The following is a 23188-nucleotide window of genomic DNA, read 5'->3' as shown; positions in this document are numbered from 1 at the left end:
AGAAGTAAAGTTTGAGTTTTGATGCAACAGTATAGTATATACTAGTGTAGTATTAAGTCAGCAGTCATATCGTCACTTCCACAAATACTGTATGTATGTTGTTTTTTTTGTTTGAGTATTGTTAATTATTTTGTATAAACATATTGGTCAAAATAAATTCTTCGAATTATTACAATATATGCCTGTAAGTAGTTTTGTGCCCTAAAAATCGTATTGGTCAAATGTTTTTAACAGTTTAAAAAGACTGCAATGCAAATTTTTGTCAGCCTGTCAATGGGATCGTCAATTATACTGTATGTTAGCATTAAACTACCGGCGTAAGTGCCAACTTCTTTACCATATGGTTTCATATCATATTTTATTTCAGTTCATTTCATGCTGTATTGTGGATTAAACATGTTTCTTCCATGCTTTTGCAAGTGTATGTTAATGTACCTTTATCAGGGTCTCTGCAGTTTTCAACAAGTAAAATTTAAGACTTTTTAAAACCCTGCAGTTACTGTTTATATGTGCTAATTTTTACAGTAATTTCATTTGGAGGCAATCAATAAACAACCTCAGCTTGGAAGTTTCTTTTTCTCCTAAATAAAAGGATTGTTTACCTATCTGGCAAACAAAGTACCAACATTCAGAGAAGGCAGAGTAACATGCTTAAAGAACCTGTGGGTCAAATTCATGAATACCGGACAGACAAGCTCCATAGTGCACTTACTCTTTCGTAATGTTGCTCCAGAAACTCTGCACTCAGTAGCTTGTGTCTTGTGAGGAGGTCCTAGAATTGGGGGGAGAGGTGCACAGCACATTTTAATAACTAGAAAGAAAGCCGGGCATCAAGAATCTCATGAAAACATTTACTTAAAAGTATATTTTATGATGCATTTCAGTACACAAGTGGATGAAAGTACAAAAATGTGGGAGTTTTTTTAAGTACCAGTAGAATGGAAAAACAAGTTGACTTTATATGCTTACCGTAATTGTGTTTCATTGTATCAATTAAACCATATCCAACTGTATTTACAATCCACAAAGTATGTGAAAATACCATCTAAACATCACAAAATGCCACAAATTCAGTCAGCCATTTTGAGTATTCTGCTCCAAACGTCTTCGGTAATAGTTTGACGTCACTGGATTAGCTCTTCTGCACTCATATTATCAGATCAGTCAAACTGGAAATATACAAATCTTAGAGAGATGTGCAGTCTATCATTCACAATCCCTATATGAGACATGAACACATATGTTTTTGTTTTTTATACATTCTAAGTCGTAAATAAATAAATAGTCCGTCAATGGGGGGCTCTCTATTCCGCCCACAAACCCCTCAAAATAACCACCCAAAACCGCCAACAATACCCTATATACATATCGTGACCTGAATATTAAATAGATATTAGCGATGTTGTCATTATAAGGGCTAACGCAGACAAACTATTTTTTAGGGGCGGATTGATAGCACACAGCTAAGTAGACCTCTGCTGCTGTACTGTTAGCTGGCCGCCATGTCCTGCTGCTCCCGCATCATCGTGTCTCAGCTCGTCAAAATTATTTTAGATCATAAATCATGCTTCTCATCTGGATAATAGGAGGATTTAGCCTTGAATCTAGAAGCTGTTCATATGTGACATTCAATTCATACCTGGAGATGGAGACAAACACACACAACCGAAGACGGTGCATCTTCATTAATATTTCACATAAAAGGGAAGATAGGGACATCCTATCAGTCGTCATCGAAGTAATAAAAGACATTGTACAGTAAGCTATCGTTTTATTATGTTTATAGTTTGTATTTCTTGTTTAGCACTTAGCAATACTGCCGCACGATGCTTAGTGTTTCACTAAAGCTGAATCTCTTTTGCAGAGCTTCCAAAACTTGTAACTCATCCTCCCTATATTCAGTATCAACAATATAAGTTTGTGGATCATAATTTTTCCCAAAGTAATCGTTGTTGGCTCTCACAAAGTCTGCATGATTTGCATTGTTGTTGGTGGGGAAGGGATCTGCGATTCCTACCTCTACGTCACGCGATCAGGTGACTGGTTCCTCATTATCTCTCAAAATGGCTCTGGAATCTCTGTGAGATTGATGCTCTTTTGGTCATATATTTATTTACTCTCAAACTTTGGAAGTCTTCTCTGTCATACATCAAATATGTATGATCATAGCTTCAATGTAGAGACAACATGTTTTTCCACTCTACTGGTACTTTAAGCTGAGGCCCTGTTAATGAAAGGTTTTGTGATGTCGATAGTCTGACTCTGAAACATTACACATTTCTATAGGTTTACATTTCCCGCAAATAAGAGTGATTGTCTATTGTACTGCTACAATGCTGGTGCTTTTTTCATGTATATATTTGTTAATGGTACTTTCCTATATGTGGATGTATGCAAACAGATAGGCCAAACAGAGCTCACTTACTTTGAAAGTGGCGAATGCATCTGAGGCAATGTCAAACGTAGACATCTCCACATATCTGAAGAAGTCGTAAAACTGCTCTGACGACAGTGTAATTTTTGCCAAAGGTTCATGTCGGATGCACTCCCTCAACATTATCCCACAGTTGAGGGCGATCTCCGGAGACTCGTACCTGCACAGAGCAGCAATTGACAAATGATTAACGCTAAGATAAAAACACGTGATTGTAAAATTATTTTATTTCCAATGATACGGTTGTCGCTGTTGCAAACTACACAAACGACAATTTTTCTGCAGAGACCCCCAACATTTTTGAGCTCACGCACCCCCTTGTTTCTGTTAAACTTCTGACGAACCAATAAAAAAACAGAAGGACAGCACGTTGACAATGAGTCACATTATTAATCAAGAATACTGAAATGTTTAATGCTTAAGCATTTTAAGTGAAATTCATCATTTTGTGGACTCATTTATTTTTGTACAGTCTTAATGTTTGCGTATATCTAATTAAAATAGAAAATCCATTCACACTGCTCAACCCAATTCTTGTTTATTGAAAACCATCCAAGACGTACTTTGTACAATCATTTCACACTAGAAAAACTAAATCAAATCAATAAAGGCCCTATTTTTTAATATTTAACTGATTTTGTTTCTTCATAATATGCCTTTCAATGCACATTACACATGTAATTGTGTGTGTGTGTGTGTGTTTGTCATACTAGAGTATATTATGTGTGAAGAGGTCTCCTACCCTTTAAGTAACATGAAGAGTATATTCTGCTGGGTGCAGAGGTACTCCACCGTTGGTGTCCGAGTGCCAATCTGACGCCTCAGGATGTTGTTGAAGATCTGAGCTACATCTTTCTTGCCCTACGATAACCCAAAAAAGACATCAATGTTTGGTTAAACAAGTCAAGTTGATGTACACTCCAGTTGATAATACAGACAAAATACACTCCAGAACCAACAATGTATTAGAGATGGGACGTCAAGTGAAGTCTTTTGAACGGCTCTTTTAAGTGAACGATAAGAACTGATTCGCAGTTGCGAGTCATTTTTATTACAAATTGGAATCGTAGCAAAATTTCTACTAATTTTTCTGGTCAATTGTTCAGAGGTAGATTTGCAAAGTAGTTCAGGAGTTAGAGTAGTACAATTTTGCAATCATATTTTTCTTTAGTCCTAAATAGTATTCTACTTTCATTTATAATTTAATCTAATTTACAAAAATACATTTTTTATTAGTATTGATATATTTTTGTGTCCTTTTTTACACGAGGGACATTTGTAAACAGTGATTTAGGATGAGATATGGCACCACCTTATGGAATGTTTACAATGAAAACATAAGCCAAATTAAATTATTAACGTTTCGGAATGATTCCCTCAAATAGAGTACATATTGGTTCGAATTTTTATATTATTTAAAAACATTCATTATTATATGATCCAAATCTTATCTTATAACTGCTAATAGGGGTGTCCCGAAACAACTTATTAATTCCTGGTATGATACCGATATTGGAGCTTTGGGTATTGGCCAATACTAATATTAAGACGATGTGAGCACTAATCAAACATTCTTTTATTTTGCAGTTTAGAGTCTCAAAAATGGTCTTGATCAGGTGAAAATACTAACCATATGACAGACTTATTCCGTCTTTAAATTGGAATGGTAACTTATTTTTGGCGACACCTAGTGGTCACTATAATTAATTACGTTACGCAGTTAGTTGAATGTTGCGGACATGTTTGTTACTAGATACTTTCTTACATGCTTTGTTCTTGGAGTATTTGTAACTGCAAGTAATATGCAGCTATAATTATATGCTACTTGTTTATATCGACAAATGTCGCGGTTTAGACTGCAATATCGTTCAATTAAGGACAAATATTACATATGTCTAGCTTGTGTGCTAAGCGGTTGTGTAGCTCCTAGCTCTTAGTAGCCTACAGCCTACCATGTTTACCTTTTGTAAATGACTTCACTAAAATACAAGCCAAGACCAAACGTGTGTGTGTACTTGATATTAGATGTTTATTGGCTTTCCAGCTTAGCACAAGTAAATGTTTTTTTTGGAGATTTGATATGCAAGCCGATATCATCCGATACTATATTATATTATTAAAAAAAAAAAACATAATACTATCGGACCTACATCAATATTGCATTGGGGCACCCCTAACCGCACCAGTCATTGTTTTGTATTTTAAAATTGGTTCATCAAGATCTGGCTCCTTTGAAAGAGCCATAATTCCCAATTCTACAATGTATTGAGTTGATAATACAATAAGCTAAATCATCAATTCACAAAATACCAACATACACAGCCAAATTTTGCAATATGTGAAGTGTGATACGCATGTCTCAACCATAAGGGGAAGGGTGTGGGAAGGTGGAAGAGGAAGCGACAGATCACAATATTGCGACTAATCATGACATAAATGCATGAGTCAGGGGAAGCAACAGCGGGCGGTTTGACACTTGGCTATGTTTACCCATCAACACAGATGGAGTGTCAACGTTTTAGTTGCCATTCGTTGCCTCGGCATGAGTCAAAACACACAAATAAATTTACAACCCTTTTAAAATATAATGCCTGCATTCTGAGCATGATATCCTGGTAATAATTATTAGTAAACAAAAACCAACACACAAATCAAATCAAAGGTTCAAAGTGAAACAAATTTGGATTACTATTTTACGGTATCTTCTGCCATCTAGTGGCGGTTCTTGACAAAAGCTGAAAACATATACCATTACACCATTTTTTTGAGGCATCATTCGCCATCTTCTGGCAATTCTTCTAACATAGGGCACTACAGGTGGGAATCTTTGGGTCCATTATGATTCAGGAGCTATGATTCCATTATACAAACATACGTATTACATTGTATCATTGTGTGAATTATTCTGCATTATTAATATTATTCTTCAGTAACGTTTTTCGTCCGCCTATAACTCTAAAACTACTCATCCGATTGATCCCGTTCAAGTGTCAAAATGTTTGTTCTTTCAACAAACATTCCCCAAAATTACTGGTTTTACAGTATTTTATCATTTTACAGTATTTTCAGTCTTATATTATTTTGCCTTCTTCTCCTGCATCTTTCAATTGATTTCAACCATTCCACCACAAACATATTAATTAATCTTAATCGGGACATTAAAAACTACTTGATTTTCAAACCAAAAAAGTTGCCAATTTTTCAGGTATTCATAATTTTCCAAAATATTGGTCAATACAATTGGTACTCAGACCATCATTCTCACTTACGGTTGCCTTTTTTGTCCGACCTGAAAATAACTTTGAGATGCAAGTAAATGTTCAACACTATCGGAAAATATATTTGTTGTGGTAAAAAACATTTATTTGTGTCGTATATATATATATATATATATATATATATATATATATATATATATATATATATATATATATATATATTAGGGCTAACTAACGATTTATTTGATAATTGGTTTATCTGTCGATTATTACTATAATTAATCGATTAATAATCAGATAAAAGAGACAAACTACATTGCTATCCTTTCCAGTATTTTATTGAAAAAAACAGCATACTGGCGCCATGTTCTTTCAACTTGCCAAATAAAACAAGGAAAATGTTACAAAAATGCACACTTTTGACACCCCTGCTATAGATAATAAAAAATTAAATCTGATAAATCTATCGATAAAAAGCAGAGCCTGACGACGCATGTGCGTTTATCACAACTCTCTCGCTCTCTCTGTCTCTCCCCCTCCCTCACGAATGCTGCTGCGCGCACAGTATGTTTTGTTTTTAACCTTCTTAACCCTGAACGTACATTGAAAATACACGCAACCCTAACTCAAAATGCCGGACATTTGAGGCATTTAAGAAATACCACCCGGACAGCCCCGCAAATGAGGACATGTCCGGTGAAAAGAGGACGTATGGGCAGGTCCTCTTTTGCTAGCATGCTAGCAGCTAACGGGCTACGATAGACTGACCATACGTCCTCTTTTCACCGGACATGTCCTCTTTTGCGGAGATGTCAGGGCGGAGTTTCTTAAATGTTTCAAATGTCCGACATTTTGAGTATTGTTTACACAACGTGCAGTACGCTACTTAATATGTCCGTGTGGAAACTCGTTCGGTACACCTCCGCACCGAACCGAAACCCCCGTACCGAAACGGTTCGATACAAATACACGTACCGTTACACCCCTATTATTTTGATTATTGTTTCTCAGCTGTTTGTAAATGTTGCAGTTTATAAATAAAGGTTTAAAAAAATAATAATAAAAAACGTAGCCTCAGCGCATGCGCGTAGCATGGATCCAACGAATCGATGACTAAATTAATCGCCAACTATTTTGAAGCCCTAATATATATATATATATATATAAATATATATATATTAGGGCTGCAACAACTAATCGATTAAAATCGATTATAAAAATAGTTGGCGATTATATTAGTCATCGATTCGTTGGATCTATGCTATGCGCAGAGGCAATTTTTTATTTTTTTAATAAACCTTTATTTATAAACTGCAACATGTACAAACAGCTGAGAAACAATAATCAAAATAAGTATGGTGCCAGTATGCTGTTTTTTTCCAATAAAATACTGGAAAGGATAGAAATGTAGTTTGTCTCTTTTATCCGATTATTAATCGATTAATCGAAGTAATAATCGACAGATTAATCGATTATCAAATTAATCGTTAGTTGCAGCCCTAATATATATATGTATATACATATACAAAACCTAATACTTAATGTTCGAACCGGAAAACATATTTTTTTGCAAATATTAGCTCATTTGGAATTTGAGGCCTGCAACATGTTTCAAAAAAGTTGGCACAAGTGGCAAAAAAGACTGAGAAAGTAGAGGAATGCTCATCAAACACTTATTAGGAACATCCCACAGGAGAACAGGCTAATTGGTAACAGGTGGGTGCCATGATTGGGTATAAAAGCAGCTTCCATTCATTCACAAACAATGATAGGGCGAGTGTCACCACTTTGTGAACAAATGTGTGAGCAAATTGTCGAACAGTTTAAGAACAACATTTCTCAACCAGCTATTGCAAGGAATTTAGGGATTTCACCATCTACGGTCCATAATATCATCAAAAGGTTCAGAGAATCTGGAGAAATCACTGCACGTAAGCAGCAAGGCTGAAAACTAACATTGAATGCCCGTGACCTTTGATCCCTCAGGCGATACTGCATCAAGAAGCGACATCAGTGTGTAAAGGATATCACCACATGGGCTCAGGAACACTTCAGAAAACCACTGTCAGTAACTACAGTTCATCGCTACATCTGTAAGTGCATGTTAAAACTCTACTTTGCAAAGCGAAAGCCATTTATCAACAACACCCAGAAACACTGCAGGCTTTGCTGGGCCCAAGCTCATCTAAGATGGACTGATGCAAAGTGGAAAAGTGTTCTGTGGTTTGACGAGTCCACATTTCAAATTGTTTTTGGAAACTGTGGACGTTGTGTCCTCCGGAACAAAGAGGAAAAGAACCATCCGGATTGTTATAGGTGCAAAGTTCAAAAGCCAGCATCTGTGATGGTATGGGGGTGTATTAGTGCCCAAAGCATGGGTAACTTACACATATGTGAAGGCACCATTAATGCTGAAAGGTACATACAGGTTTTGGAGCAACATATGTTGCCATCCAAGCAACGTTATCATGGACGCCCCTGCTTATATCAGCAAGACAATGCCAAGCCACGTGTTACAACAGCGGGGCTTCAAAGTAAAAGAGTGCGGGTACTAGACTGGCCTGCCTGTAGTCCAGACCTGTCTCCCATTGAAAATGTGTGGCGCAATATGAAGCCTATAATACTACAACGGAGACCCCGGACTGTTGAACAACTTAGCTGTACATCAAGCAAGAATGGGAAAGAATTCCACCTGAAAAGCTTAAAAAATTGGTCTCCTCAGTTCCCAAACGATTACTGAGTGTTGTTAAAAGGAAAGGTCATGTATCACAGTGTTAAAAATGCCCCTGTGCCTACTTTTATGCAATGTGTTGCTGCCTTTAAATTCTAAGTTAATGATTATTTGAAACAAAAAAAAAATTGTTTCTCAGTTCGAACATTAAATATCTTGTCTTTGCAGTCTATTCAATCGAATATAAGTTGAAAAGGATTTGCAAATCATTGTGTTCTGTTTTTATTTACGAATAACACAACGTGACAACTTCACTGATTTTGGGTTTTAAATAAGCTAAATGTATATATATATATATATATATATATATATATATATATATATATATATATATATATATATATATATATATATATATATATATATATATATATATATATATATATATATATACACACACAGTATATTTAGAAGACTAGATACGTGACAAATGACTTAGCCTGATAAGTGAACAAATAAATAAAAGGCCCCACTTGGCGAGCAGGCCTCCTTGATTTAATTTTGTGCGCTCTAAAACCACAGAATGTTGAGTTTGGCCTCAGTCGCCATAAACATGCGGCTCAAAGACGTATGTCATCTATCTGCTTCATCATATCTATGGCTGACAGACATGTTGGCTTACTGCGTGGATGTTATTGTCTCCCCTGACATATTATTCCAGTTGCTTATTTCCGCTGGTTACTCTTTGCTGTAACGCGGTTCCTGTTAGCCTTTTGTTGAAGAGTACAAAGCATTTTTTCTTTTCTTGTTTCACTACTTCACACTTATGCTGGTTTAGCGCTGCGGCCAGCATTGCTTTAGGTATGTGTGTATTCACCGCTGGCTGGTTCTCCGCAGTGGTCAAGTTTGATCGCACAATAGTGAATTGCGACAAGACCGCTGTTTTCATAATTCAGCTGTGTTTGCGCTGTTTTTACTGCCAATATACACCAATATTCATGACATAGAACAAATACACTGGTTTATTCAGAATATCAACATTTTTGGATTGGACAAGTACTCGTGCCACAGAGCTTTGACAAAATTTGGCTAGTTTAGACTCGGCAAAGCTCCCCTGCAAAAAATCAACGGTGACTAAAATGTTCCTTGTTATAAGTTCCACATTTATCTGGGTGTCTGCCAAATATCTTTTAAATTGATCGATTTGCACACTACTTTTTTTTGGCCGGCCGAGTGCCTGGCTGCTTGTTTTGTGACTAACAAGTTGAGTCTGACCACCCATGTCTACGCAAATATTCTGTCACTTCCAACGATAATTTCATGAATTTAATCAATTAAAATAAATCTCTTTTTTCTATTTCTTTGTTTAGCAGGCTTACTAATGACACCAACCTTTTTAAAATGGAGTAAATCTTAAGAAACGCATGACTTTTTTTAACAAAAAGGTCACATCTAAAATCTTAAACTCCATTGACTTTGTATTGAAGAAGTTCACCATGAATTATTGCATTTTTACAGGATTTAAGGGGCAATAACTTTTTTTTATATTTATGTAAATGTATTATTTTTTTTCTCCAGACATACCTAATAGCTTGTCATCTCCTCCTCCGTGCTAACCCAGCAAACACATAACGTTAAAAGAATGCTAGCTAACAGCTCTCCCTTGCTTAGTTAGAACCAAACAGAGAACTAAGGTTTATAGAACTATAATGCCCCATTTTAGAACATTCTGTATTACTTTTAAATACATAAATAATCGATGTTTGGACGTTCGTCTGTCGATTCATTAATCGCCTACGTTCTAATTGTGATCCATCGGAGAATTGATCATTTATGTCTTACCTCTATAGGGCACTGTTCATTACAGACAATGACCGGTACCCATCAAAAATCCAAATGAAATGCAAATAACTCGTACCCGTCTACAACCAGGAACTTGATGTATGGTTCTACTTTACATTTTGAATACATTGTTTTATATCAAAGACTGATTTGTTCTCAATACATGGGTATTTGCTACTCTATCTCCTACCTCAAAGTCGATGAGCTGCAAGTCTGCAATCAGTGTGCTAAGCAAGCCACTGTTGTAGAGCTCCTGGGCTAGCTGGGCCACTGCTTCAGTCTGGGGCTCTTTCTCGTTCGTTCCATAAAGGATCTCCTTCATGGCCACCAGGCTCTTTGATACTTCTTCTGTGGCCTGAATAGGAAGTTACACAAAAATACTTCTGTGGTGCTGGAAAGCTAGAATATTACAAAATAGGTGAGATTCTCCCTACCTTCTCAGCCTTTTTATCAGAGATGTCGTGCTTTTCAAGCACCGTCATGTTGTCCTTGAGGTTCTTGACAATGTCTGTGGGCGACTTGTGGGACTTGCCAAAAGGGAACGGCATGGCGGTGGGTTACCACGGTCCTTAAGCAGTGCGCTGTCCACCTGTGTTGGAAAATAGACAGATCAGAAGACTGTCAAAATGGAGGCACTTGTGTTTGTTGTGTCTTTAGCAGTAACTGCTCTAATCAGACAGCATGAACAGAGCACTCCGCCCAATGGCAACAAGTCTGAACAAGTTAACGAACATTACAAAACAGAGAGGTGAATTGAATAAAAGCATGATAGGCAGATAGAGCCAATGGCTCTCTCACAGAGATTCCAAACATACGTGACATGTTTGTAGCGAGGCTGACAGAAATGATAACAGTAGATAAACACCATTATATAGCGTTGCAGAGTGGAAATGCACCATGGAACATCTGCACATTTGTACATCTAGTTGCATTTTGATGAATATGCCTTTAATGTTTTGACTTATTATATACATTTGCTTTGGCAGGCAAATATAGAAACAGTGCTGATAATGTGATTTTAGAACTGCAGCATTGGGTATCAAAAGAGGACAAAGGTAACTTGAACAAAAATGTTTAAAAACATAATTACTATTTCGAACCTCTGAAGTCAAATAAAATCTGTTTTAAAACAGATCAAAACATTTTTCCCATAGGAAACAATCAAAATTAAAACATGTTGAAGGTGTAGTCTGGTAGCATCGAAAAACATTTATGAACCGTACTGGCAATTTTTAAGTGAATATTTTGTGATAACAAATATTGATAAATAGGGATGTAACAATGTGAGAATTTCAGATATTGAGATCAAAATTATCCCAGTTAATCATAATCACGGCACTGTTGAATGTGGTTAAAAAGTAGGGATGTGCCGATCACTATCGGACGATTTTCATGAAAAAGTATGTGAATGCCATTCAATGCCGATCACAAACCTCCATACACAGTGTGGAGACACTCCGATAAGCTAATAATAATCACCTCCATTACAGCACACACATTACATTTCTTCGTATCTCAACTATCACCATCAAGTACTTGGAGGACATTCTACGTTTGTAGTTGTTTAAACAAGTGTAAGGCATTTTTCATTTTGTTGGCGATGTTGGACCGGATGGGACGTGTCACGCTATTATTGCGAAGCCGGAAGTGTGTGTGTGTGTGTGTGTGAGAGAGAGAGAGAAGGTGCCTTGACGAGAAGTCAGTGTGTTGACGAGAGACGTGACGGTTGTCAATTAAGAACGTGCCTCTGGATTGCCTTGTTATGGTCTGTCCTTTCTGCTACGATTCATCTAATTACAAATCCTCGGTTACACAAAAAAGCTTAATTACTTTTTCAGATGACAGCACTGATCTCTTTTTTGTACAAACTAATTAGTTTGTAGAGTGGCAGGAACGACATCTTGCAGCACTTGGTCTTCACAGACGTTAATGTCCTACGTGCGGTGGCTGTCCATCTCGAAAAGGTGTTGTTTAATTTATCTGTGGTAAAGGCATATAAACTCAGCCAGCATAGTTTGTTGTCCTCTGTTTGCTGTCCATGTAGCATTTATGCTAGCGACACCATCTTCACGTTCATGTTTCGATTTAAGTTTCTATTTTAAACTTGATGTACACCGATGATAAAGTTTATCGGTGCGAACTAATTACCTCAGTTCTATCTAAAGTTCCATCTGAGGCCCCGTTTACACTAAGCCGGATAAGGTTATCCAGGGTAAATCACACCTAACCTTATCCGTGTCCACACACAACAATGCCACCGTTTAAGACCCCCGCTCCCCTCCGTCTACCGGCGCAACACGACCTAGTATGCATGCACGGAAAATGCGCACGTCATAGTCATCTCCAGTGTTGCTTTTTGTGCAAGTTCTTAAATTTAACTTATCTGAACAATATCCAGTGTTGTGGTATTTCAATTAACTGGAATCCAGTGTGCTGTGGGGCCCTATTGTAGTGAATCACACCTGAGCCATCGTAAATTCATCAAATCTTTATTAGACACGTAAACAATGTGATAAAGAACATTTTACATCAATCAAACTAAGGATGTAGATATCTGGTCAGGACACTCCTCACTCTTTTGCCTTCACCTTCATTGTCCATTTGTTTTTGGTAACTTTATATACTCTGGACCAAGACGACGAATCCGCGACATACATGGCGGACATAAACTGATAGAGTCTGCTTTGCCAGTCTAAATGCATTCGCCGTTTTCCTCGACGGCCAGGTAATACAAAGCACATGCTACCTTTTTTATCACATCCACGGGACCTTGCATTCTCGTTGTCTCTCCTTCTACAAATGGACAAAGTTTTTCGCTAAGTAGAATCACAGCTGACCCGGCCGGACATTCGAAAGTTCTCTTGCCGTCTGAGAAGTGTTGTATCCGAAATAGCTGCAATCGCTTTCTCTTAAGGTATTCATGTGTGATTTCCACAAGCGTCTGTACATGTAGAGGAAGGAGAAACACAGGCATGTCTGGATGACTCTCCTTCATATTTCTAGCGGTTAGCTCCGAGGTACGAAACCGCTTTATTATGAAGCTGGCTGTGGCGCGTTCTTCCTGACATCACTTCCTGTGTGGGCGCGGTCTTTCTTGCGTCACTTCCTCTCCGAACTCATTTTGTAAACGACCAATGAGTCCATACAAAGCTAAGTGCCGGCGATTCAAGAAATACACGGCGCACTTAGCCGTGTAAAAATGTATCCGAAGAGTGGGACCTTAAACACTGCTTTAGTGTGGCTGAAACGGGGCTTAGGCTAAATAATTATTCATTTAAGGGGTTAAACGACTTAGTGCAGACATGGCCTTGAGTTTGTTTTAAAGGGCACGATCATCACACTGGCGTGTGACCTTATCCCTGCATGCAATGCGTGCTGCGCTGCCTTCCACCGGTCAAAACAAACACTGTAAATAATCTTCATTCATTTATGATACCGCAATAAAAAAAATATTAATCACATGGGTTAACCTTGACAGCACTAGCTGTAACATATAAAAATGTGGGAAAAGTGAAGCGCTGTGAATACTTCCCGGATGCACTGTATACACCAGACCTGGGCATTCTGCGGCCCGCGGGCCGCATCCGGCCCTTTGTACGTCCCTGTCCGGCCCGCGTGAGGCCAATTATAAATTACAAAATACATTTAAAAAAGTATCTATTTCGAGTGTGCAATACAACGGTGCTGCTTTTGTTTTGAAAAGCGTTATTTGTATTACTTCCGTGTGGACGTATGCTCGTGCGCGCAGCGGAAATCACAAATACAAAATACATTTTAAAAAACATCTTTGTCGTGCGTGCAATACAACTGTGCTGCTTTTATTTTGAAATGTGTTATATGTGCGTATGTCCTGTGAGGGAAGGCACACAGCGACAAGTGATGCCCGGTTATCCCCGAGACGCTAAAAAGAGAAAAGTTGATGACGAATGGCGTGTTTTAAAAAAGACATGGACTGCCAAGTAAAGGTAAAGCCGTGTGCTTATTTGTGGTACACATGTTGCTGTGTTTAAAGAATATAGTGTAACGACCTGCTGAAGTAGATGTTGTCTTCTTGAGTTGTGTAAATGAGAAGTGAGGAAACGTGTGTGTGGAAGGAACGAGATATGTTGAGCTGTGTTAGTATAGCTTGCTCAATAAAAGTTTAAAAATTGCGTCAGACTTGCTGTGCACTTCTTCTGGACGCTACAATTGGTGTCAGAATTAAAACTTTGCGCATACTCCGCTGCTTGTGTGCAACGTCATCGGGAGGTACGTGCCACGTGAGGAGCTCGCCGAGAGAGAGAGAGAGAGAGAGAGAGAGAGACAGAGACAGAGACAGAGACAGAGACAGAGACAGAGAGAGAGAGAGAGAGAGAGAGAGAGAGAGAGAGAGAGAGAGAGAGCGTTTACAGGTGCAGCCACGCTGCTTGCCACAGGGGGAATTCCGCCCTCAATGAAGACTCCCAGGTTTGATGGCAAGGCGAACTGGGAGGCATTTCATCCCACTTGTGACATCAATTGTAGCGTCCAGAAGAAGTGCACACCAAGTCTGACGCTCTTTTTAAACTTTTATTGAGCATGCTATACTAACACAGCTCAACTTATCTCGTTCTTTCCAAAAGGAAAACCAATCCTCACTCCTCATTTCAGCAACAGCAACGCTTCCTCCTTCTTCGCCAATCACCTTACAGACGTGCTACGTTCACAACAAAGAGGATGCAGGATGAAGTGACAGAAATTGAAATTTTTGTATTGTAATATACATCAGGAAGTGTTGTGTAAGAAAGTGTTAAAAATAAAACCATCAAAAGACATCTGCTTTTGTATAAAGATAAGTTAGGTTAAATTAAAATATTATTATTATTATTATTATCTATCTTACGGTATATCAAAAATAATTTGTGCAAAATTTAATTGAAATATTGTCGGTGTGGCCCTCCAGCAGTGCTCGGGTTGCTCATGCGGCCCCCGGTAAAAATTAATTGCCCACCCCTGGTATACACAGACGCTAAAATCTTTTAACCCAAAAAAATATATAACCAAGAAAAGCACTCAGAGAGCGCAGAACTCCACCAGGCATTATATCCCGATAGTGAAGAATCCCTTTAAAAAAGCTTGAATCCAGACAATGATCCAGATCACCTCCAAAATCTTATCACTTGTTCCTTATACCATTTCCTGAAAGTTCATCCTCATCCACCCATAACTTTATGAGCTATGTTGACAATTAACAAAAACCCTGAAAATCCATAACCTAAAAAAAGTATTCTAATGGTTAATACTGTATTTATTAGGATGTAGTGTAGTTCACCATGACAAACAACAATAACAAACCATCTAGTATAGAATCTAATTATACTGTAGATATACAGCATATACAGTACAGTGCTCAGCAGGCCTCTGGTGAGTGTCAGTAAATGATTAATATCATGTTTACTGTGAAACATGCCTTTTTACAACAAACTCTAACCCTCAAGCCTTTGTATGTTATATATATATATATATATATATATATATATATATATATATATATATATATATATATATATATATATATATATATATATATATATATATATATATATATATATATATATATAGAAACATTACCTTTATAATATTTTATTTTATTGACCTTGTACAATATTTTTCTTACCTAAATTGAAAACACAACCATGTGACCAAATGCATGTGTAACAAACAGCATCCTATTCTGCAAGTGTTGGATAACTCTAGTTACAAAACAAGGTCTCTTATCTACACTGGCCTGCCCAGTTATTTTACACTCACTAATGGCAAACGTTTTCCAAACAGATAACTTTTGTCTCAGTACGACTGCCATTATTAGCAAGATGTCAACCCAGATTGTGTGTTGTGAGTTAAAATGAGCCTGTTTGGGGACTAAAAACCTGACCACCTTTGTTTACATTGAAAAGCTCTAGCTTAGTGGTTGAATTTAACAATACTAGAGTTTACTTATCTGTGGGGGATTGCCACAGATAAATACAGTATAATTCCCTTTATTTTGGGTCCGTTATTATGCGTCAGTGACCAATTATGCAATTTAGACAACCAATAAAACACAGGACTTGATGAGTTGGTTGACTTAGAAAAGTTGTTGACATCAACGGTGTCGGCTTTAACGGGTTTCACAGTCTTACGTAATACAACAAAAGAATTGCACACAATCAACACATACCATTTTTTCATTAAGCTCTTAAGTGTTACAAACACACAAAATCTGAACATGATCAAAATAAAACTGACCTTTGCAGAAAACCTTTCTGCAGCTGACGGACGACAATAAATCAAATGTAGCCCCAAAACCCCATGGGAAACAAAGAAGTCTTTGAACCCAAATCCGGAAACAGTCCCTCTCGTTACCTAATATCTTGTCAGAGCTCAAATTTAGATTTCAGATTAATACCACAACCTCAGCTGTACCAAGCATTAGGATGAAACTATGGTAAATCATTCATAGAATGCACAAACTGGTCATCAATTGCCAACCGCTGCTTTGCTAAAGTTTGCTTATTTCTTATTGTTTAACTGTTAATAATCTACACACATCTCAAGTTTGCCAGGTGGCCAAAACAGTCTGCCACCACAGCTAATGCTTTTTAACATGTCCAGCAGGCAGCCTTTCTGCTCTTGACCTGCTTCGGTATCAGTGACGCAAATAGGAACGCATCACATATAGCCGCTTCTATCAGCTGCTGCTGCAATGACTACTGCTTGTCATGTTGAGGTGATCAAGAATTAGCACTCAAATTAGGGGCTGCACAAAAATAATCTGGAAAAAAATGGCAATCTTAATTTCTAAATAGACTTTTTTTTTTTTACATCGAACACTGACTGCTATTTTAGTCAAGAACTAATTCTTCCAGGGCAGTGGGACAAACTAGCCCTAGCCAGCAAAGGCACGCACGCTGGCTATTATTCATCAACTTGCAGGAATAGTGGTCATATTAATTATCATTTTCTTCTGACTTGTCTTTAAAACGTGCATGAATGTACTTTGGAGTGAGCAAGCGTGCCATTTTCGGACTTGCATTTTTGTGTCTTTTTATTACATTTTAATTTAGTTCCCGCCGTCAACTGAAGAAAAGCCGAAAAACCACCAAGCACTCATAAACGCACACCGAGACTCTACACTACATAAGTGAAGCAAGGGAAATAAAGTGAAACGAACCGTTTGGCTCCATTTACTAAGAGGGAAAATCTCCTGGATCAAAGTCCGGTGTAGTTGCTTTGTGCCATGTTTTTTCGAGCCAAACGGCGCTGGTGCACATGCGGTGGCTTTGTTTAGTATTACATCACTAATATATATGTACACACTCACACTTACACACTCACACTTACACACACACACACACAAAAACATACACACGTACATACAGGGCTCAAATTTAACCACGGCAACTGCCACGAACGCTCTTGTGACCAGCATCTACGACAAGAACATGCTGTGAACCTTCCCCCCCCCTTAACTTTTTACTTGTTAATGGAATAACGGAATGTAACGATATATATATATATATATATATATATATATATATATATATATATATATATATATATATATATATATATATATATATATATATATATATATATATATATATATATATGTGTGTGTGTGTATATATATATATATATATATATATATATATATATATATATATATATATATATATATATATATATATATATATATAGGTATATATATATACATCTATCTATATATATATATATAGATCTATATATATACACACACACATACATATACATATATATATATATACACACACACATACATATATATATATATATATATATATATATATATATATATACACGGCGTGGCGAAGTTGGGAGAGTGGCCGTGCCAGCAATCTGAGGGTTACTGGTTCAATCCCCACCTTCTACCATCCTAGTCACGTCCGTTGTGTCCTTGGGCAAGACACTTCACCCTTGCTCCTGATGGGTCCTGGTTAGCGCCTTGCATGGCAGCTCCCGCCATCAGTGTGTGAATGTGTGTGTGAATGGGTGAATGTGGAAATACTGTCAAAGCGCTTTGGGCTCCTTAAAAAGGGGTAGAAAAGCGCTATACAAGTACAACCATTTACCATTTACCATTTACACACACATATACAGTAAATATATATATCCATATATATATATACACACACACACACACACATATATATATATACATATATATATATATATATATATATACATGTATATATATATATACATATATATATATATATATATGTATATATATATATATGTGTATATATATATATACACATAAATATATATGCATATACATACATACTGTATATATATATATACACAGAAAGGAGGACAATTAAACGTTTTTGGCACTGAGAGCGAATGAGCTGAGTAATTGCAGACAACGAGGCGTTTGTTTACAACATAGGCGTAAACTAGATGGCTTATTCTGATTGAGAGCTTGGCACATGTTTACACATCATGATCAGATCGTTTTTTTAGCGTCCATGTAAACAGTGGCTTAAAAAATTCCGAAATCGGATTGGAGAAGTGTTGGGGACGGCTTGGCGCAGTTTGGAGAGTGGCCGTGCCAGCAACATGAGGGTTCCTGGTTCAATCTCCACCTTCAACCAACTTCGTCACATCCGTTATGTCCTTGAGCAAGACACTTCACCCTTGCTCCTGATGGGTTGTGGTTAGGGCCTTGCATGGCAGCTCCCGCCATCAGTGTGTGAATGTGTGAGTGAATGGGTGAATGTGGAAATAGTGTCAAAGCGCTTTGAGTACCTTGAAGGTAGAAAAGCGCTATACAAGTATGACCCATTTGCCCATGTAAACATAGCTTGAGGCATTCTATGTACAAATGCATTCAATTCCTTAGCTACTGCTGTGACCAAAGACTGCATCAGATGATACTACAATTTATGGCGATGATTAACAAGGTGTTTGACAACACGAGTTAAGTTAACCGACAATTTAAAAAAAAAAAATAATAATAACAGCGACCTGCCCATTAGGGTGGTAACGTGACGCTCATCACCGCCCATCTGTGTTCAACCATGCCTGCTTTGTGATGGTGCAAAGCCTGCCAACTTTGCGCCGAGCTGGCACAATGCATACTTGTTCATTGTGCGGCCAGGAGAGACTCAGCATTGCAATGTGAGCACCAAATACACATGTTCATGTCCAACATCTCGCCATTTGTACGCCAATGCGGCCTATTGGGGGCTTCAATCACTGCTCACCGAATGTCGCTTGTGTAAAGCGGGCCTCCAGTTATATGCCTGCTGCAAACCCGGCAGGCATCTTTACTCGCTCATCGTGAGAATAAAGGTGTCATAATATGCATTAATGCGGCTTGCTTTTCATCAAAGTGGCAGCAGTTAGCTAGCTTAGCATGCCCAGGCCCCGGCAAAGGCTGCGTTTGCACCATCAAGCCAATGCAACAGCATGTTAATAAACACGTACTAAAACACGCGTAAAGGAGAACGTTTAAAAGCTACCTGCAGGGCTTACAGTTGTTAGGCGAGGACGTCGTAAACACTAAAACATTTTTATTTATTTTTTTAAATCTCATCAAATGCAACACAATACCTCTCGTGAACGGCGTTTCCACTCGTTTCCCCCAATTCGTCACGACGGTAAAAGGCAACGCAGGCCTTCCTCTCGGAACAAAACGGCTTTGTTTCACTGTTCGGTCGACTCCTGTGGTTCGTACTGTGGATATTTGTGTAGCTGCCTGTCTCTCCTTGTGTCCGACTGGTAACATTAGCGGCGCAGGGACTCCGACTGTCACCGTCAATACTGCTGCTTAGCGCCTCCTCTGGCCGTCTGGCTGCCGTCGAGATGTGCAAGCTATGAACGAGTTGTTTGTTTTACTGACTCACGGGTACTCGTCTGCGTTAACTCGTTCACGAACGCACCTCCGCTTGCTACATTAAAAAATGAAACCAGTTAACATGTCACTATTTGTGGAACTACTATCCTGAAGGCGTTAATACATTAAGTTAACCCCTCTTTAAAGGGAGCCGGATCTTGAGGAGCCATTCCCTACAAAGAGCCGTTCAAAAGACCGGCTCGTTATTGTATTTCTTTTTTTAACTGTTGTTTTTATATCAAATAATCACGAGTATAAGTTATAAGATAAGATGTGGATCAAAATAATTCAAATGTCCACAAATTTAAATTATCAGTGATATTTATCCATGCGTTCGTTACATCTCGTCTCGATTACTGTAACGTATTATTTTCGGGCCTCCCTATGTCTAGCATTAAAAGATTACAGTTGGTACAAAATGCGGCTGCTAGACTTTTGACAAAAACAAGAAAGTTTGATCATATTACGCCTATACTTGCTCACTTGCACTGGCTTCCTGTGCACTTAAGATGCGACTTTAAGGTTTTACTACTTACGTATAAAATACTACACGGTCAAGCTCCTGCCTATCTTGCCGATTGTATTGTACCATATGTCCCGACAAGAAATCTGCGTTCAAAGAACTCCGGCTTATTAGTGATTCCCAGAGCCCAAAAAAAGTCTGCGGGCTATAGAGCGTTTTCTATTCGGGCTCCAATACTATGGAATGCCCTCCCGGTAAAAGTTAGAGATGCTACCTCAGTAGAAGCATTTAAGTCCCATCTTAAAACTCATTTGTATACTCTAGCCTTTAAATAGACTCCCTTTTTAGACCAGTTGATCTGCCGTTTCTTTTCTTTTCTTTTCTCCTCTGCTTCCCTCTCCCTTATGGAGGGGGAGTTGCACAGGTCCGGGGGCCACGGATGAAGTGCTGTTTGTCCAGAGTCGGGACCCGGGGTGGACCGCTAGCCTGTGCATCGGTTGGGGACATCTCTACGCTGCTGACCCGTCTCCGCTCGGGATGGTTCCTGCTGGCCCCACTATGGACTGGACTTTCGCTGATGTGTTGGATCCACTGTGGACTGGACTTTCACAATATTATGTCAGACCCACTCGACATCCATTGCTTTCGGTCTCCCCTAGAGAGGGGGGGGGGGTTACCCACATATGCGGTCCTCTCCAAGGTTTCTCATAGTCATTCACATTGACGTCCCACTGGGGTGAGTTTTCCTTGCCCGTATGTGGGCTCTGTACCGAGGATGTCGTTGTGGCTTGTACAGCCCTTTGAGACACTTGTGATTTAGGGCTATATAAATAAACATTGATTGATTGATTGATTGATTATGAAATATTGACTATATCAGGGGTGTCAAACGTAAGGCCCGCAGGCTGGATCATGCCCGCGAACAGTAGTGACACCGATGCATCGGCGCATGCGTCGAGCTCGTAGAGCAAAACCCTGTGTCGGTGCGCGTACTGCTTTTAGAAAGTCACGTGACCGATCATGAGCTGTTTCGGTCACGTGACCGATACGCAAACTGTGTCGCACTGACGCCTCCTCTGTGCCCTGTGAGCGGGTCTTTTCTACAGCCGGAGAAATAATAACTAAGAAGAGAAATCGTCTAAAATTTAATACGTTGGAAAAACTGTTTTTTTTAGTACAAATGTGTAAAAAAAATTTTTTTTAAATTCCCAGTCCACAAGCATCCTTATTCACAACACGCTCTCTTAGATTTCCATGTTATGATACATGTTCACATTATTTATTGACTGTATCTGAAAAAGATAAAAATATATTTTTATTTAAATGAAGATATGAAATAATCCTAAATGAAATACAATGACTTGGTTTATATTATTGTACATACTAGGTCATAAAATCAGTGTCAGTTGAGTTGGTCCATAGGTTGCCTATAGGGATTTTTAATGTCCAGCAGATGTCAGTATTTAGTGACACAGTATCGACGCAGTATCAATACAGCTTTGCAATGTGTCGAAACGCTTCATGACGCCTCATCAACCCATCACTAGCGTGAAGGTAAGGACATCATTTATTTTTAACTCTAAACTACAAAAGGGGTACAACACCAAAGGCGTGCACAAGGGCGGAGAACAAACTTGACTAATGAAAACAAATTTAGCACAAAGGCAGAAACTATGAACATGAGACTAAAGTCACTAACTGTGGCATTAATAACACAAACTTACTTGGCAGAGCAGGAATCTATGGCATGGAACACGTAATCAATGGAGTAACAGGGATAACAGAGTTAATGTCGCCAGGCTGACTTCCTGGCAACTATGGGCTTAAATAATACAGACATGATTGACAACAGGTGCGCGAGTGCAAAACGTGAAACAGGTGAAACTAATGGTCGCATGGTGACCAAACAAACAAGAGTGCACAAAGTGTCCAAAAACCAAACCTGAACATAACCAAAACAAAACATGATCACACAGACATGACACTTGTCTCTCAATGATTGTGAACGATAGGCAAAATTCACAAAAAAAAGGTGCAGTTCCCCTTGCTGCCACAACAATTTTCAACGACAGCACTATTGCAAAAGCCACAACAACATAAAGCCACAACGCAACTTTAAGCCACAAAGGATTCGATGGAAGTGACAGCGATGCAAGTTACGGCCATGAACTGACTTTCTGAGGCGAAAGGATGTCGTTGTGGCTTGTGCAGCCCTTTGAGACACTTGTGATTTAGGGCTATATAAGTAAACGTTGATTGATTGATTGATTGATTGATTGAAGGTGTTAGGTCTTGGCACGAATAAGGACTCAGTTGCAGACGGGGAACTTTTATTCAGCAGTTTCTGAGAACTCTCTTTAGACAGAGTGACTAAACAAATGGCTCTTAACTCTATACTTGACACACTAGAGTAAAAAGGAAACGTAGCGCAGGGCGCAAAACAAACAGAAAATCACTCCTGAGGGAGGAAAAAAGGCGACAGCAAAATCTACACGGATCTAATAACAAAAAACAACAATCTACACCAAAAGAAAATCGCTCACGAAGAGGAAGAGACAAAAATCTATAAACAGAAACTATACTATAAAGGGCTAAGAAAACTACAAATTAAAGCGCTCCAAGAGGAGGGAAAAAGAAGGCAGAGCACTATGAAACTAGCTCAAAAAAAGCTGATTAAAAAACT

At 38.4% G+C, this 23188-nt stretch overlaps 1 protein-coding gene across 2 annotated transcripts in view; it reads right to left on the bottom strand.

Moving 5' to 3' along the window:
- The window catches only part of LOC133663894 (calcium-binding protein 39), a 29528-nt gene extending 7220 nt beyond the window's left edge, over window positions 1-22308 (bottom strand). Inside the window, exons 1-6 of one of the 2 annotated variants that reach the window (XM_062068617.1) lie at window positions 22230-22308; window positions 10600-10754; window positions 10356-10520; window positions 3177-3295; window positions 2426-2594; window positions 713-772 (exon numbers count right to left, since the gene is read on the bottom strand). In XM_062068617.1, the coding sequence (XP_061924601.1) occupies window positions 713-772; window positions 2426-2594; window positions 3177-3295; window positions 10356-10520; window positions 10600-10713 (627 nt within the window). In that variant the 5' untranslated portion in view covers window positions 10714-10754; window positions 22230-22308. Of the gene's footprint in view, window positions 1-712; window positions 773-2425; window positions 2595-3176; window positions 3296-10355; window positions 10521-10599; window positions 10755-19759; window positions 19988-22229 lie in introns of those variants that run through there. The other variant, XM_062068616.1, reaches the window with a different exon arrangement.
- Between the last annotated feature and the right edge of the window lie 880 nt (window positions 22309-23188).

Source organism: Entelurus aequoreus, linkage group LG13 (assembly GCF_033978785.1).
Source record: "Entelurus aequoreus isolate RoL-2023_Sb linkage group LG13, RoL_Eaeq_v1.1, whole genome shotgun sequence".
NCBI lineage: Eukaryota > Metazoa > Chordata > Actinopteri > Syngnathiformes > Syngnathidae > Entelurus > Entelurus aequoreus.
This window is presented reverse-complemented; position numbering and strand designations above follow the sequence as displayed.